Source organism: Pipistrellus hanaki (genome assembly GCF_964339955.1).
Source record: "Pipistrellus hanaki genome assembly, chromosome: 16".
Classification (NCBI taxonomy): domain Eukaryota; kingdom Metazoa; phylum Chordata; class Mammalia; order Chiroptera; family Vespertilionidae; genus Pipistrellus; species Pipistrellus hanaki.
Window position 1 is genome coordinate 41304643 of NC_140518.1, and position 17958 is coordinate 41322600.

Below are 17958 nucleotides of genomic sequence, written 5' to 3' on the forward strand. Positions count from 1 at the left end.
GAGGAAAGATTGGTCTCCAAGTGAGGAGCACTCCCCTGTATTGAGGCTTATTGCTGCCGAGGAGCAGATGAAATGATTTATAACAGGATCTTACTTAATCCTCGCCCCCCTCCTGTCAGGTGAGTATTAGGATCTGAGCTTGATAAATGGCTTGTCATTTACACAAGGAACAGCGGCCCCTCTCCCTCCCTGGCCCGCATCCTTCTTTTTATAAAATGACATTTATTAGGGTTTTTGCATATAAAGAAGGACAAAGAGGAAATCAAAGAATGGCCCACTCCCTAATTCCGGATGAACTCTGTAAGTAGTACAAAAATTGAAATAAGGCAGGTTTAGAAAAGTCACACGGTAAAGGAAGTAGTAAACCTCAGAGGTAAATATCTCTCCCCCTTCGTTCCAGATCCTTTCCCCAAAGGAAAAGAAGTTTCAGTATTTTGTATGCATGATTTATTTCCAGAAAAAAAAATGGTTTGTATGAATCACCCTACCTACAGAGGGGTTTCTGTATATTTTTTGTGCATACTATTTTCACTCTTATTTATATGAAAGGGAGCATACGAAAACATTGCTTTATACCTTGTTTAAAAAAAAAAATTCATTATCTTGAAGATTTTCCCACATGGGCACATACAGCTCTGCCTCGTTGTTTTTAACAGCTGCATAACATTCTAGGACATGGGTTCCAGTTTACTTACAACCCACCCCCCCCCACACACACACATTGACAGAAACTATTGCAACCAATACTGCACCGTGTAGCCAGGCTCAAATATTATGGGAAAACTTGAGGGCTATGTGCAGGGTAAGCTCCTAGCAGTGAGATGCTAAACGAAAAGCCCACCCTTCAAGTAGGCACCACTACTCTACACTCCCATCAGCCTCAAGAGGATCCCGTTCCCCTGGCATTGGGCCACCGCGTGGGTGAGGGTAGCCAGTTCGATCTTTAAAAATTATGCTTCATATTTTGTATTTGCATTTTCTTAATTGTGAATTAAGATTAATCATATTTGTATATCTCTGTTGGTCTTTAAATTTGTTTTGTTTTGTTTTTTAGGTGATAATTACCTATTCATATTCCTTGTGCATTTTCCTAATGTTTTATTATTATTTTTATTACTGATATGATTGACCTTTTTGTAAACAAAAGAAAACCCCTTTCTCACAGGTATTAAAATGTTCCTGGGGGTTGACAAGAGTTTTGATTTCCGTCTGCGGCATATTTTCCACAGTGAGGTGGCTGCAGAGCAGGCCCCGGAGCATCTGAGCGCCTGTCAGCTTCCCGAGATGACCGATGTCTGCGCGGGGCACATGCTTTGCATTTCAAGCAGGCGCAAGAGATGGAGAGTTGTCTCCCTTTCCGGAAGCTACTCTGGGCTTTATTTCATCTCAGTGGTGCACTTTCTTTGCCCTATTTGCCTACCAAATTTTCCAGGGCGCCTTCTTATCACTTAACTGTATTTCCATTGTTAGATGTTAAAAATGTGGAATCCATAGTACCAATCTTTCCTTAGAGAATTCTGGGGTTTATGTATTGCTTGAAGATTATAAATAAGTGCATTTATGGTTTAGGAATTCTGTAGTCTTACTTTGTTGGGCAAATATTATCTGTTAGCTTTTTCTTTCCCTTGGTGAGGCATGTTGGGTATTTTGGTCTCTGAGTTCTTAGAATTTGGAGACTCTTTGTTTTTTATTGTTGGAGGATAATCTCTCCATGGATAAGATCCTTGGTAACAGTTAATTAACTAAAAACTAACTAGCTAACTAGCTAACTAATGACCTATCAATCTTCTATTTATCCAGTACCTATCTATGTATTCACCCATTCTATGTATGTATGTATCTATCTATCTATCTATCTATCTATCTATCTATCTATCTATCATCTATCTCCCTACCTCTCTGTCATTAAACAAAATAAATAAAGAGCTATTTAGCAGTGAAAACATCTTCCCAACTACCTAGCATAAGAAATAAAACACAGAGGAACTTCCTATACCCTTCCTCAATCACATTCTCCGCTCTACCTCTGGAAGTGGCCTGTCTCTTCCTGAAGTCAGTGTCTGTCATTCCCCTGAACTTCCTTGTACCTGTATAACACCACATATGCACATATCCTCAAACAACAGAGTGTTGTACTGCATGGCGTGAAACACTCCAGGTGATGTCATCCTGATGATGTCACCCTGATGATGTCATCGTGTTTCTTTAGCTTGCTTAGTGGACTGGACTCTAATTGTGAAGTTATCCGTGTTGATACTGAGAGCACTGGTCCATTTCATTTGCACGGTTGTGCAGGGTTACATCACATGAGTAGAACACTTTGTACTTCTCTCTTGGTAGGAACAGAGGGCTTTTTCCCAGTTTGTCTTTATTACAAACACTATTGCATATTAGCATGTTGCTCATATTTTATTATGCACTGACGTGAGGATTTACCTAGGGCATAGGCCTAAAGGTTGAATTGCTGGTTTTATGATCTTTCCATCTTCACCTGTATTAGCTATTGCCAATGTTCTTTCCAATTTACACTCCCACCAGGGAAGACAGGAGGTCTTGTTCCTGCTTAGCTGTGGCGGTAGTCTCAGCATCTTCACTTTTGCAGTCTACTGTGTGTGAAATGCCGTCTCATTACGGTTTTAATTTGGCTTTCCCTGATTACTTGTGAGATTGAACACCACTGTGTATATGGGCCCTTCACGTTTTCTCCTCTGTGACTTGCCTATAATATCTTCTGCCCAGTTTTTCTAGTGGGTTGTGTCTTACTTTCTGATTAATTTGAAGTCATCTGTGAGTTCTGGATATTAATGTAGATATATAATTCTAGTGCTTAACTTGTAGTTTTATTATTGCTTTTTATGCATCACAGTTTAAATATTTCAGATGTTTCATCTTTAGTCTGTACCTTTTCTAAAATCTTTATTGTGGAGAGTATTACCGATATCCCCTTTTTCCCCCCATGGGCCCCTTCTAGCTTGCCCCCACTCCCTGCCCCTGCCCCAGGCCTTCACCACTCTATTGTCTGTGTCCATGGTTATGCATATTTGCATACAAGTTCTTTGATTGATCTTTCCCTACCCACCCATCACCCCCACATACCCTCTAGGATTCCACAGTCTGTTCTATGCTTGCCTTTGGATCTATTTTGTTCAACAGTTTATCTTGTTCATTAGATTCCACATATAAATGAGAACATGTGATGCTTGTATTTATCTGACTGGCTTTTTTTGCTTAGCATAATACTCTCCAGGTCCTTCCATACTATCTCAAAGGGTAAGAGAACCTTCTTTTATACTGCTGCATATTATTCCATAGTGTAATTGTACCACAGCTTTTTTATTCACTCATCTACTGATGGACACTTGGGCTGTTTCCAGATCTTGGCTATTGTAAATTGTGTCTCTGTGAACTTAGGGGTGTATACACCCTTTCTGATTGGTGTTTCTAATTTCTTGGGATATATTCTTCGAAGTGATAATACTGGGTCAAATGGCAATTCCATATTTAATTTTTTGAGGAAACTCCATACTGTTTTACATAATGACTGCACCAGTCTGCATTCCCACCATCAATGAAGTAGGGTTCCCTTTTCTCCTCATCTTTGTCAGCCCTTGTCATTTGTTGATTTGTTGATGGCAGTTATTCTGACAGGTGTGAAATGATACCTCATTGTCATTTTAATTTTCATTTCTCCAATGATCAGTGACTTTGAGCATTTTTTCATATGTCTCTTGACCATTTGAATGTCTATGTTAGAGAAGTATCTATTTAGGTCCTTTGCCCATTTTTTAATTGGGTTGTCTGTCTTCCTATTGTTAAGTTTTATGAGTTCTGTATGTATCTTGGATATTAACTCTTTATCAGATGTATCATTGCCAAATATGTTCTTCCATACAGTGGGCTCCCTTTTCATTTTGTTTGTGGTTTCTGTGCAGAAACTTTTGATTTTGATGTAGTTCCATTTGTTTATTTACTCATTAGTTTCCCTTGCCTTAGGATATGTATCCTCAAACATATTGCTGTGAGAGATGTCTGAGTTTTTTCTGCCTATGGTTTCTTCTAGGATTTTTATGGTTTCACAACTTACATTTAAGTCTTTTATCCATTTGGAGTTTATTCTTATGTATGGTAAAAGTGGGTGGTCTAGTTTCATTTTTTCCAATGTATCTGTTCAATTTCCTCAACACCATTTATTGAAGAGACTGTCTTGACTCTATTGTATGCTCTTGCCTCCACAGACAAATATTAATTGAGCATAATGGCTTGGGTCAATTTCTGGGTTCTCTGTTCTGTTCCATTGATCTGTTCTGTTCTTGTGCCAGTACTAGGCTTTTTTTTTGCCTACAGTGGTTTTGATATTTGGTATTGTGACCCCTCCAACTTTGTCCTTCTTTCTCAAGATTGTGTTCTGGATATTACACAACACAATCTATTCAGAGTTCCATATGAATTTTTGGAGTGTTTGTTCTAGATCTGTGGAATATGCTGTTGGTATTTTAATAGGGATTGTATTGAATCTATAGAGTGCTTTGGGTAGTATGGACATTTTAATTATGCTAATTCTACCAATCCATGTACACAGTATATCTTCCTCTAGCTCTTTTTTTTCAGTGTCCTGTAGTTTTCTGAGTACAAGTCTTTTACCTCCTTGGTGAAGTTTATTTCTAAATACCTTAATTTTTTGTTGCAATGGTAAATGGGATTGTTTGTTTAATTTCTCTCTCTGAGAATTCATTATTGGTGTATAAAAACGCCATTGATTTTGGGATATTAATGTTGTATCCTGCTACATTGCCAAATTTATTTATTAATCTAGTAGTTTTGTGGTGGCGTCTTTGGGGTTTTCTATGTACAATATCATGTAATCGGAAAATAATGAGAGTTTTACTTCCTCCTTTCCAATTTGGATGCCTTTATGTTTTCTTCTTGACTGATTGCTGTAGCTAGCACTTCCCATACTATCCTATCTAATAAAAGATAAACATGCAAATTGACTGTACCTCTGCTATACCCACAAGCCACACCCACCAGCCAATGAAGAGCAAGTATACAAATTAACCCAACCAATATGACAGTTAATTTGCATATCCAGGCACAGAGCAAAGACTGAAAACAGTGTAGAAGAAAGCCAAGTGCTGTAGAAGGAAGGAAGCTGTGGAGAAACAAGCAAGTGGGGTGGCAGAGAAGGGAAGGAAGTAGGTGGAGTGGCAGAGATCGCCACAGGAAGCCCTATTCTTGTAGGAATCTTCCTACAATGGGCCTCTAGTTTTGAATAAGAGTGGTGAAAGTGAACATCTATGTCTAATTCCTGTTCTTGGAGGAAATGGTTTTAGTTTTACACATTGAATATGATATTGACTGTAGGTTTGTCATATATGGCCTTTATTATATTGAGATGGGATTCTTCTATTCCCACTTTGCTGGCAGTTTTTATAAAAAATGGGTGTTGGATTTTGTCAAATGATTTTTCTACATCTATTAATATGATTATGTGACTTTTGTCTTTCAATTTGTTTATGTGATGTATCACATTTATTGATTTGAGAATATTGTGTCAGCCTTGCATCCCTGGAATAAATCCCACTTGGTCATGGTGTATGATCTTTTTGATGTCTTTCCACATCAGATTTGCTAATATTTTGTTGAGGATTTTATAGTTTGTACCTTCTGATTCCTGCTTAAAAATCCCTCCTAGCTTTGATATCATTAACATATTCTCTAACATTCTTTTCTAACAGATTAAACTTTGATTTTTTTTCATATTTAGGTCTCTAGTTCTCTTTGAATTAATTTTTGTTGCATTTTTCTGTATTTGTATGTGTGTGTGTCTGGCATTTTTTCTGAAGAAAGTTTTTCTATTGTTTCTCTTTTTTTTATTTTTAATGAGTTTTAGAGGCATGAATAAAAAAATCTCTACTCAAAAATATTGGCAAATCCTTAGATAACACTTAGTAGTATTGTTCTAAATGCCTTATATATGTTAGCTATTTAATCTTCTCAACAACCTATGAAATGGATATTATTATTATTGGTTCCCTATTGCATTTGAGGAGACTGATGCATAAAGAGGTTGGAATCTTGTCAGCGTGTCCAGAGTGCGTTCTGCAATCAGTACCTGTCCTGCTTCTGCAGAAATAGTTTTCAAAACCCTGGGGAGGTTGTTTTACTTCCTATGAGCTTGGTGTTTTATGAAGATGGTTTTTTTCCTTTATTTTTTAAAATAGGATTTTACTAAAGTATACTTATATCCTGGTTTTTCTATTATATAGTCTGATGCTTGGTCTTTTTGTTAATCTAAAAAGTAAAGTCTTCCATCAGAAAAGATAAATTTTAATAATTTCATCTGAATTACCTCTTCTGTTCCTCTTCTGAAAATATCATATGAAATAGTAACTTCCAGCCCAGCCAGCATGGCTCACTGTTTGAGTATAGACCTATGAACCAGGAGTCATAGTTCGATTCTTGGTCAGGGCACATGTCCAGGTTACAGGTTTGTTCCCCAGTGTGGACATGCAGGAGGCAGCCAATCAATGATTCCCTCTTACCATTGATGTTTCTATCTATCTCTTTCTCTTCTTCTCCCTTCCTCTCTGAAATAAAAAATATATATACTAGTGACCCAGTGCACAAATTCATGCACATTGAAAGAAAATTAATTAGAAGGTTGCTGGCGGGGCAGGACTGGGCGAGATGGGCAAGATATGCCATGGAGCCAGCCTCCTATTGTCCCTCCCTGGTGTCTGTGGAGTGAGCAGGGTCCCTCGGCAGGAGGGGTCACTCAGCTTGGCCTGCAGGGATCAGGCCGAAATCGGCTCTCTGACATCCCCCTAGGTGTCCTGGAGTTCGAGAGGGCACTCTGCAAAGTTGCTGTCATACTGGGTGTAGAATGCAAATGCAAATGAGCATTAAACCAGATTCAGGGACCCAGCAACAACAACATAACCCATGGCTGAAGGTGCATCACCTGAGAACCACCACTCCTGAGTCACTGCATTGAGCATCTGCCCCCTGGTGGTCAGTGTTAGGACTGTTGGACACTTAGCATACTATATATATATATATATATATATATATATATATATATATATATACTGAGAGAGAGAGAGAGAGAGAGAGAGAGAGAGAGAGAGAGAGAGAGAGAGATTTTTTTAAAGAAAAGAAATATTAGCTACTGGAGTTGTCCTGTCCCTTCTTTTCTCCCCTTGTTTCTGTCTCTCTGTCCTTCGTCCACCTCTCTTATTCAGGTTTTCTCCACCAGTTTCCTTCAGTATCCCCTCTGTTGTCCATAGTGTAGCTGAGCTGAACTTTTCTGATCAGTCTGCTTCTCCCTGTGGTTGTTGATGTAATTTCACAGATGCAACGTTCTCTTTCTTTTTTTTTTTTTTTTAAATGTTTTATTGATTTTTTTACAGAGAGGAAGGGAGAGAGATAGAGAGCTAGAAACGTCAATGAGAGAGAAACATCGACCAGCTGCCTCCTGCACACCCCCCACCGGGGATGTGCCGGCAACCAACGTACATGCCCCCGACCGGAATCGAACCTGGGACCTTTCAGTTCTCAGACCGATGCTCTCCCACTGAGCCAAACCAGTTTTGGCGCAACGTTCTCTTAAGTCTTATTGACATCACGGTTCAGATATTACCTAATTTTCCCTCCTGTTTCTTGTAGCAAATCTCTTTTACACAGAAATGTTCCCCCTCCTCACTCAGGGTTGCCTTGCCACCAGAGCCGCCAGCATCTCCCAGAACAAGCCTCAGACTTCTCTTTAGCTCTCACCTGTCTCCTGCAGGCAGCTGTGCTGTGACTCCCCAGGATGGGGATGGTGAGGGGGAGCAGCAGACTGGCGGCTGTGCCATATGGTACAGTTCCTTCCAGGCGGTGGTGGGCATGCTGTGTAGCCGGAGGCCACCCTTGTAACTGGTCAGGGCTGTGTCCTTGCCTCTGATGTGACATGGCGTGCTCTCACTCAGTGCAGGGGTGCCCACACTCCACACACAGGTGCCCCCAGAGCTCTTGCATATGTCCCCCTGGAGCCCTTCTGGTTATATGGCCATTTCTTTGCAAATGCACTTTGGGCAGTGTCTGCCCTCCCTTGGCCTCCTGCCTCAGGACTTCCAGATGGAGAATGACGTGGTAGTTTATGTTGTGGCTAAAGGAGTCTGTGATCCCCATTCGTACATCATCTGATGAACTCAGTGTATCACCAGGGCAGACAAGGGGCTGGCTCCCCACTCTCTGACTGTCCACTGTGTAGGCTCCACTTTTACCAGCCATTCTTCTCCTCACACTGCCCTTGCTCAGGCTAAACCAGCTCTTTGGAGGACACGGAAGTCATAAATCTTCTGGATTTTGGCCTTTTGTATCCAGCGGGAGTGCAGCCTGTCGCTAGTTCTCTCTAACACAATATTCATAAAGTGTGGTTCCCGGTCCTGGTCCTGGGTTATCAGCAGCATCACCCGAGAACTTGCTAGAAATGCACATCATCAGGCCTCACCTCTGACCTACTACAGGAGGACTTCCTGGCCTGGGCCCTGGCAATCTGTGTGCCATCCAGGTAGGTCTGATGTGTTCATGTCTGAGGAGCCTGGCTTGAGCAAAAGCAGAAACTGCCACTGTACCCTCCTCAAAAGTGTCCCAGAGACAACTTTGAAAAGTCTGAAGGCTCCCTGGAGAGTGGGGTGTTCACGGGCAGACCCCTGGATATGGTTTCCATGGTTACTTTTCATTTAACTCTGTGATTTCCAAACTGCTTTGACCATAAATTCTTTTTTTTTTTAATTCAACCACTTTTAATATATATATATATATATATATATATATATATATATATATTTTATTGATTTTTTACAGATAGGAAAAGAGAGGGATAGAGAGTTAGAAACATCGATGAGAGAGAATCATCGATCAGCTGCCTCTTGCACACCCCCTACTGGGGATGTGCCCGCAACCAAGGTACATGCCCTTGACCGGAATCAAACCTGGGACCTTTCAGTCCGCAGGCAGATGCTCTACCACTGAGCCAAACCGGTTTCGGCTGACCATAAATTCTTTATTCCTGTCCAAGGCTCTTGATCCTGGCCCCTCAGCATAGCCGTCCCTTTCTCAATTCAAAACCTCAGTCCTTGAAGCTCAGCACTTCTGAGCTCCAACTTCGCTGGAGGATCTCTGGCTCAGTGTGCCCACTGGGTCCCAGCTGAGATCTCAGTCACCACGGCACGCAGCAGGTCCCAGGGTGAGGTTGCAACGGTACGAGTTGTGGAAAGATAATGGACTTTGACCTCAGTTTTTCCATCAATAAAATGGGGAAATAAACCATAATAGACAACTTACCATGCAGTAATGATACAAGTGTTAAATAAATACCATATGTGAAGAATCTTTATGAATTGTATCATGCTACAATGTGTTCATTATTATTGTGCAAAAAAATTAAGCTCTATTTCCAACTGTCCCTCTGCCTGGCACATAGTAGGTGATCAGGAAATGTCAGTTTCCTTTTTGACAGCACAGCCCCAAAGCACTAGGGCAAGGTCCCAAGGGCGCTTCTTCCAGCTGACAGATAAAGATAATTGTAAGTAGCACAGGCACCATTTTATGTCCCCAGCTTCCTCCATATTGATTTGTTTATCAAAATTTTTATTTATAAGGAGCACAAAAATAAACCAGCCCAGATTCTGCAGGGTGTACCAGAGGTCCTGAATTAATGAGATCCAAATTTATGAGGGTTCTGATTTATTACTTCCTTTCCTTACTCTTCCATTGTCAAGAGATGGGTTGGAGAGAAAGTGATTGCATTACAGGACAAGAGTCCCTCTGTCCCAGAGACTTGAAGCACACCCCTTCCCACAACCCCTGCCTTCCTCCTTCATTCCCTGATGACGATGAGTTTCTCTAAGTACTGAAGTCTGGTTTCTGGGGCCGTGAGATGGCTTGAGATCCAGGCAGAAGCCTGTTAGTTCAGCTTCAATAATTCTTCTCTTCTATAAAATTCTGGGCTGCAACCCCAGTATTTTATAGCAAGAGAAGTTCCTCGTGGAAAGCTGTGTGCCCCGAGGAATGAGACACTTATTCAGAGTGGAGGGGCTGAAGGAAACAGCGGTACTTTTTTCTTATGCTCCTGACGTGCTGGGACCTCGGGTCCCAGAGTTGGTCCCTGGGCCCAGCAGCCCAGCAGCCCCAGGCAACTTGACAGAAAGGCAGAATCTTGCGCCCCATCCCAGATGTTACTAACTGGAATCTCTGGCTGGGGACCGGTAGTCTGTTTGAACATGCCCTCCTGGTTTTTCTGATCCAGACTCAGGTTTGAAAATGGCTGATGTGGGGGAAGGAAGGGCGAGGGAGCATTAGGAGCTGGGGACTTACATAGTGGGTGGTTCCTGCACCCACCAGGGTCCCAGCAGATGGTCCTTGAGCCCTGGTGAGTAAACACACTTAGACCGTGTCTCCATGAGCTCCAGGAAGCGTTCTCCTTCCCCGTGGCACATGACAGCCACCTAGAGAGCTCCTCAAAAATATGCTTCCCCGAGCCCAGGCCCCGACAAATGAATCAGAACCCCGGAGTAGTGCCTAGACAGCCATGTTTTTAAAAACTTCCAGATGACTCTGACCGGCACCCAAGTTTGAGATCTGCTAATGTACAAGGTGCTCTGCTAAGAAAAAGTATGGTTTAGGTTGACTTTACATTAGTCACACATTTTTCTATTAGAAATAAACCTTGGGAAATATAGAAACATTGAAAGGAGAGAAGTCATGTTCCAACTACCTGAAGACAGTTGTCAGTACCAGGTGAACTTTCTTTCATTTTTTTTTTTTTCTTTTCAATGCACTGGTGGGAATTTTCTGCAGCATTGTGATTATCCTATATAACAAAAGCCTAATATGCAAAGTGTTCCCTCAACCAGGAGTTCAACCAGGATTTCGATGGGAAGGGAGGCCTTGGCTGGCAGCCAGCAGCCACTGGGGACCTTACCTATGCACAAATTTCATGCACTGGGCCTCTAGTATTTAATAATAGCATTTCTCTCCGCCTTTTAACTTAACTTCACATCTTGGGTAGCTCTGCACGTTGTTAGGATTGTAAGTACAGTTTTCAATATGCTCTTGAGGCAACATGACAAAGATATGGCTCTTCTCCATCTTAATAAGTATGTACCTAGGATAGCATTCAGGGTGTCCTGTCTTTGTTCACAGTGTCTGCATTTTAAGCGGATTGCAAATGTCAGAGCAGAACATTAATTCTCCTGCTCTTTTAATTTCTTCTTCCAGCATCCTAGCCTGCCTTAGTCTTTCCTCATATCACCCAGGTAGGCAGGTGCACGAGGCTGCGAGGGATAGATCTTGTTGCAGAAATTCAGGCCAGGCCACCACAGAACTGTCTCCAATGTTTCAGGACCCATTCTACTCGCCAGCTTCAGTGATGCTGGTTTCTCCTAAGCCCCAGGTTGTGTGGTTACATAGGATGTGCTATGACACATAAAAACACAGGTACATAGAGCCATCCTGACCACACCCCTGCCTCTGTGCTTTCAGAAGAAAGAAAACAAATGAATAAGTCAAGAAAGAGAGGGAAGAAAGCCAAGGCATAGGAGAGGATGGTAGAACAAATAGACCGATGTCTGGCGTGCTCAGGCAGAAATGCCAAAACCAAGCCACGTGTCACTCTACCCACTCTGCTTTCAACTTGAAGTGTGACCTTCCCAGAATGTTTTTCTTTATTGCAGTATATATATATATATATATATATATATATATATATATATATGTATATATGCACACTTTGTTGCACAGTAATATATACTGACTATATCTAAATATATGTATATTTATGATATATATTTATGTGATGAAATATATTATATATTTTTATATATTATATATTATATATTTACATATACATTTGTGAACGTATATGTACATATTGTTTCTTGACTGCTTCTACCTCTGTCTTGGCCGCTGGCTGGAAGCCCAGTGCAGCGCTGCTGCCGGGGAGCTGGTCCTTGTGGTGTCATGGATGCGCACGCAGGTAATTCTGCCCCGTCTTCTTGCAGGACATTATGGGAAGGATGCTTACCGAAGTGGAGGAGCTGATCTCCATAACTTCATCTCATCCGGATTTGTCACGTTAGGAAGAGGACACAGCAAGGGTACAGTGGAAACCATTTTTTACTAAAATAACAGAGGTTGCCTAGGGACCCCCGGTCTGAAATGCAAAGACCGTGTGGAGGCCAGAGGCCTGTTGGGACAGGAGCGTGTGGGGTGGTTCCATGGCAGCTTGTTCTGGGGACAGACGTGGCTCTGACAGGAGTGGCCTTAGAGGGCAATCATAGACTTGCAAGAGACATCCACTCCCTCCCCGGTGGCGTGGAGTGGGACACAGAGGCCGATGGCTCCCTGTCGGGGACCCCCGGCGGCGCGGTGGGAAACACTGCCGTGGATGTGGCAGCATTTGCAAAGCATTCATTGTCTTCTTGGCTATTATTCCTTTCTTTGTTCCCAAAGCCACATTTTATAACCTGTTGTCAATGCTCTGTCCCGTGGGTTTCGAAGCCAGCATGCATGTCGAGTCGCCACGTCCTCCGTGTGTCTCTGTAAACTCTCTATGGCGCACACACACCACGGTGGAGGTTCCACAGACCTTCAAGCCGCAAGATGACAGCTCATGTAGCCTTTGTGCCAAGCTGCTTTAGGACCTCGCTGGCAGCTTGCAGAGCATCTGTGCGGGGTCCGGCTCCTCGATTCTGTCTTTCATTTAAACAGAGTCCTGCTAGTGTTGTGAGCATTCTGTCACTTCAAGAGTACCTTCCCAACACCTGTGCACTGTTACAGACCCACTGAGCTTCCTGTAGGGACGGCATATCTCTGTCTCCCTCTGAAATATGTGTCTGTGTTAAGTGTGAGTGAACCAGGACTGTGCAATATTTTCTTACATTCCATGCACCCACTTTTTAAATCCCCTTTGTGATGTCTGTTCATCCTGTAGAGAAAATAATCTGTATCTGTGTATGTATTTCCTGTTGTGTCTATTTGTGTCTAAATAAAGTTTATTGAGGATACGGGTGGCATTTGTGGCTAATAAGAGTCGCAGAATCCAATTGGGACCAGCTGGCTCCCGAAAGCGGCTGTACAGTTAACCAGGGAGAGACACAATCCTGGTCGTCTTATATCAACTCTGACCTGGGCTGGCCCGCCCCCATGCCATCCCCTTTGTGACGATTACCTGCCACTGCGAAACCAATCACTCCAACAGGTAGCGTTTGAAAACAACAACAAACATTTATTGGCGCACACAGTTCCTTTGGTTCAGGGATTTGGGAGCAGCTGAGCCCGGTGCTCCTGCCTTGGGGTCTCATGAGGTTGCAGTCGGGGTTTCTGATCTGCAGTGGTTTCCCACCCCTCCCCCTACTCCTTGTAGAGGCAGTCCACCCTGGAACACCAATCAATAGAATTCATATATACTATATACTTACGGCTTTGGGTTCACACATTTGTTCAACTATTTCATGAGGCTTGCCTGTGCTAAGCCATCTTCAGAAGTAAACAAAACAGAATCTGTTCTTATGGAGCCTACCATCCATTGGGGGAAGCAGATAGAATTAGTTCTTGATGACCAGTGCAGGGAGGCAGGGGGCTGTGAGGCAGGAAGCCACGGCGGTCAGCGAAGGCCTCTGGGATGAGGTAGTGATGGAGCAGAGAGCAGCATTCCAGGCGGAGGCAGCAGGGAGGCCCTGAGGTAGAAGCTTTGTTGTGGCGTCAGGAAGTTGGAGGGAGGCCAGGGTGAGCAGCGGGTCCAAGAGGCCTAGAGGAGGAGATGGGACCTGCGCCACAGGGGAGCGGATCATGCATTGATCAGGCTGTGGACATGGGCCTGCTTTCAAATTAACTGGACCTCAGTCAGAGCAAGATAAAGCTCACTCTCTACGGGCTACCTGTCCTTGAGGTCACTGTCACCTAGGGCATCCAGGGGGCTTACCCTGCCCTGTGTGGAGGCTTTGCTTTGGCTACTGCTCATTATCTCCCCATCTTACTTTGGCCTCCCCCTGCCCTCCTGTGCATGCATGGCCTGAACTCCCTGTGTCCATGACCTGTCCATTACCTCTGCCAAGCCTTCTCCATTCTCTGCCACCCAAAGGCCCCTGAAACCTTTTGTGAGGCATGTGCCTTCCATGTCTTTTCCTATTTAGATAGTAACCAACGTTTCATGAGCAAAGAGGCGAGGGTGGTGTCCAGGGGGCAGCAGGGGCTGCTTTGGAAATGAGGATGCTCTTCTAATGTCAGGGTCTCCTTAGTCCCCATGCATCCTAGATCTCCGAAAAAGGCCCAAGCTGCATTCTCCCTTCGTTCACAGCAAACCAAGTGCGACTCTGAGTGGCACCTGGAAGCACTCCCACCCCATGGAAACACCCCCGGGGAGGGACCACTCAGAGTGCTGGCACATGGCACCTGTTTCCATCGTGGGAGTCTAATTCTCTTCCATTCCATTTCTTCCTTTCCTTATTCTTTCCTCTCAATCCCAGTCACTGCCTTTTCTGGTCCCTCTTCCTTTATTCCTTTTTCCCCCCTTCTTTTCCTACATATGCCTAAGACCTTCTGGTGACACATGGCCATTGTGTAAACCCGTAAACTCTCGGAACTAACGGGATAGCCAGCACGCGCTTTTGAAGTTGATACCATGGCCCCACCAACTCACTTCACGGAATTTAACATGCATTTCAAATGGGATTGATTTCCTGAGAACCAAGCATGGGTGGGCCCTGTTCTAGATGGCATTGGTGGCCTTCATTGGGAGCTTGGATGACACGGCTCCCATGTTCCATCACACGGGCCCCAGAGGCATTACAGAGATAGGCATGAGCTCCAGATTCGGTGAGGACTCCTCCAACCTTAGAGAACTGTCGTCATCCCCATGTTCCAGGTGAAAAACTGAAACCCGAGCAGGCGAGTCCCCTGGCCAGGCCAGCATCCAGCAGTTAGTGCTGTTCCCTTCCACATTCTGGACTGTGTCCCTGCCCCTGGGGTCCTGCCTCCAGACAGTGGGAGGAGCCGAGGCGGAGCCTGGGCTGTGGCTCAGGGAACCACACGTTGGGGAGTGTGTAGTGACCAATGGCTGTCTTCATCAGAGGTGCATTTTGCAGGGCAGGAAGTGAGGAAAGGAGGCAGACCAAGAAGCAGAGCACCAACACCCCATCAGAGGGGCCTCTCCTCTCAGAAAGGAGGCGCATGCCCCTGCAATAGTTTCTCTGGGTCTGTCTACACTGCAGAGGCCTAGTCTACTAGGCAGTGTGGTTAAATCTTTCAGGCAGGTGGTACTTTTCCTTGAGTCTGGTAGAAAGAGCCAGAAGCCTCCTTCCAGAAGCCCCTCAACATCAATAATGCTAACCCCAGTGACCACACCCTAGTGCATCCCAGGACTCAGTTCCCATGGGGCTCGAGCAGTGGCAGCAAGCACGCACATGCTCAGTGCAACTGCCCTCTGCACAGGCAGCTTGCAGTGGCTGTGACGTGCTGGGTTCCGCTCGTCTTTCAGCATTATTCCCTGTTCACTGGTCCTTTCCACCATCCCAGGGCCCAGGAAGAGGGAGTGTTTCTAACCATGAGAAAGAGGGGATGTGTCTATGCTTGAGAGAGAGGGACAAGGGGATCCCAAAGCCTTTGTAAAAGGCAGGAGCCCCAAAGCGGCTGCCCCTTTGTAGGAGGCACACATTGGCCCATGTAGGCATTCGTTTCCCATGAGCAGCTGCTCTGTGCCAGCCACTGTTCCAGGCGCTGAGGACAGAGCAGACAGTAGGAGGTCATAGAAGTCCAGCAAGAAGTATGTTGGGATGGGGGTGAGAACTGTGGAGCAAACTGACACGGGGAGAGGGAGGGAGGGTTTGCAGCATATAAAAGAGCATCCAGATTTTAGGAAAAGGTGACATTTGAGCAGAGTCAAAGGCGGTGAAGGATGGAGTCAGCTGGATTTCTGGGAAGGGTCTCCCAGGCCGAGGGAGCAGGGATGCAGGGCCCACCTGGCTTGTGAGGGGACAGCTGCGAGACTGGAGCCACGGAGCTGAGAGAGCAGGAGGTTGAGGTCAGCCTGTGGCTCTGGTTTCCACTCTGGGCCACAGGAAACACAAAATGGTTTTCACCTGAGGCATTAGACAGATGGAAGACTATGAGAGGGACGGGGTCTAGACTGAGGTTGAGGTTGAGGTCAATTCACTCTGGCTTCATATTAAGTTTTAGATGCTTATTAATAATCCACATGGAAACGTCAAGTTCAGGGAGACGGCCCAGCTGGAATATAAACGTGGGAGTTTATGGGACATGAAGCCAGGAGACTGGGCGACATCCGCTACGGGGGTGGGGGTGGGGGTGGGGGGAGGGTGTGTGTGTGTCACTTTCTGGGTAAGCAGGGGCTGGAGAAGGAAACCACTGGCACCTTAACATGGAGAAGTCGGGGCGATGAGGAGGGACCTACAGATGTGACTGTGAGTGAGAAAAGCGTGGCAGTGTGGTGTCTTGGAAATCAAGTGAGAAACAAGAGTTCCCAAGGAGAGAGTGAGCTATTGTACGCCATAGAGAGGCTCAGGGAGATGGGCCAGCAGTGACCTCGGGGTGTAACCTGGAGGTCGTAGGTGACCTGGGCACGAGCTGTTCTGGGCGGGAGTGCAGCAGCCTGCCCTGTGAGGCAGGAGGGAATGGGTGATGTCTGGGGTGGCTTCTGCATGGTCTGGGCAAACTGAGCAGTGGGGAGGGGTGCTCGCTGTGCCAGCCTTCCTATTGTGTGGTATGTGTGAAATGTTCATAATAAAAAGTATAGAAAGTGAGAGAATGGGAGAAGAGGATAAGGGGACTGCAGGTACCGTCTTTAGAGTTTTAATGTAAAGGAGAGTAGAGCACTAGGGCAGTCACTGGAAGGGAGGGTGATGTAGAAAGAGATGTGTGTGTTGGTTGTTAAGTTGGGGGAAATCACAGTATACCTGTATGTACAGGGGTGATCCAGGAAAGAAGGGAAAAGTGATCATGCCCTTTCTCCAGCCCCAGGGCTAGTCCCAAACTGGTGTACCCTCTGGCATATGCTCATCTCTCCCACACCATATGTCTGGGCACTGCCATAGCTGTGGGTGGTACAGCGTTCGAATTCAGGTTTTCTCTTCCCGAAAGGAAAGAACCAGTGTGTGGGCTTCCACAGAAATACAGGCTGCCACCCCCACTCCGGGGTCTGAGCAAGAACCCGCAGACCATCCCGTGGCTATAGCAAGAGGACCCGGAGCCATTTGGTTAAAGAAACCCAGCTTAGATATTCTCACCCTCTGGGAAACCGAGGGAGTGGGTGTGACTGAACCAAGGTGTTTAAAGGCTGGACTCCAGGTAACATGCAGAACTCAGAGGCATCTGGTCTCCATGGCAACAGTGAGCTGAGAAGCAAGAGAAGGAAGGCTGGGCCTGGCTTGCTTGAGCTTGGCCTCTGAGAAGCCGAACTACCCAATCTGCCTGGAGCATTCTTTCCTGCACCCTCTCCATAGGTCAGGGGAGGGGAGGGGAGAGTGGGAATCAAGCAGAGAAGTCGTGGGTTCAGGACTGAGGGCACCCAAGGTGAAAGGCCTGCCGGTCTGCATATATGTGGCGACTCCCTTCGTCACCTCCGTGCCCACTCACTCCTGATGAACGGCTAAATCTCAGGAATAAGGCATGACTCGGTGTGCTCGGAGTTACTCAGCGGTATTTCTCCTGCTCCAGGTCAGCACACACAGGCTGCCCCTCAGCCCTACGTGCAGGAACCTATGCGGCTTCAGTGGGAATGACATATTTTGTTAGAATTGAGTAAAAAATCACAAGTTGTCTTACTGGTTAGAATGGATTGCATCAGAAGCAAAAACAGGTCTGCACTAAAGTTAAATCTGATGCTTACCTAGTGAATCTATTTCTCTACGTAGCTGCTGTTCAAACAAAATGAAAGGACACGAGGCACAAGAAAATTCA

At 45.1% G+C, this 17958-nt stretch overlaps 1 protein-coding gene across 4 annotated transcripts in view; it reads left to right on the forward strand.

Moving 5' to 3' along the window:
- The window catches only part of SHISA6 (shisa family member 6), a 292370-nt gene that overhangs the window by 130746 nt on the left and 143666 nt on the right, over positions 1-17958 (forward strand). For 2 of the 4 annotated variants that reach the window (XM_084863933.1, XM_084863934.1), the window contains exon 4: positions 12045-12140. The exons of the other annotated variants lie outside the window; for them this stretch is intronic. In XM_084863933.1, coding sequence (XP_084720059.1) covers positions 12045-12140 — 96 coding nt within the window. The remainder of the gene's footprint in view (positions 1-12044; positions 12141-17958) is intronic. 4 annotated transcript variants of the gene reach the window in all.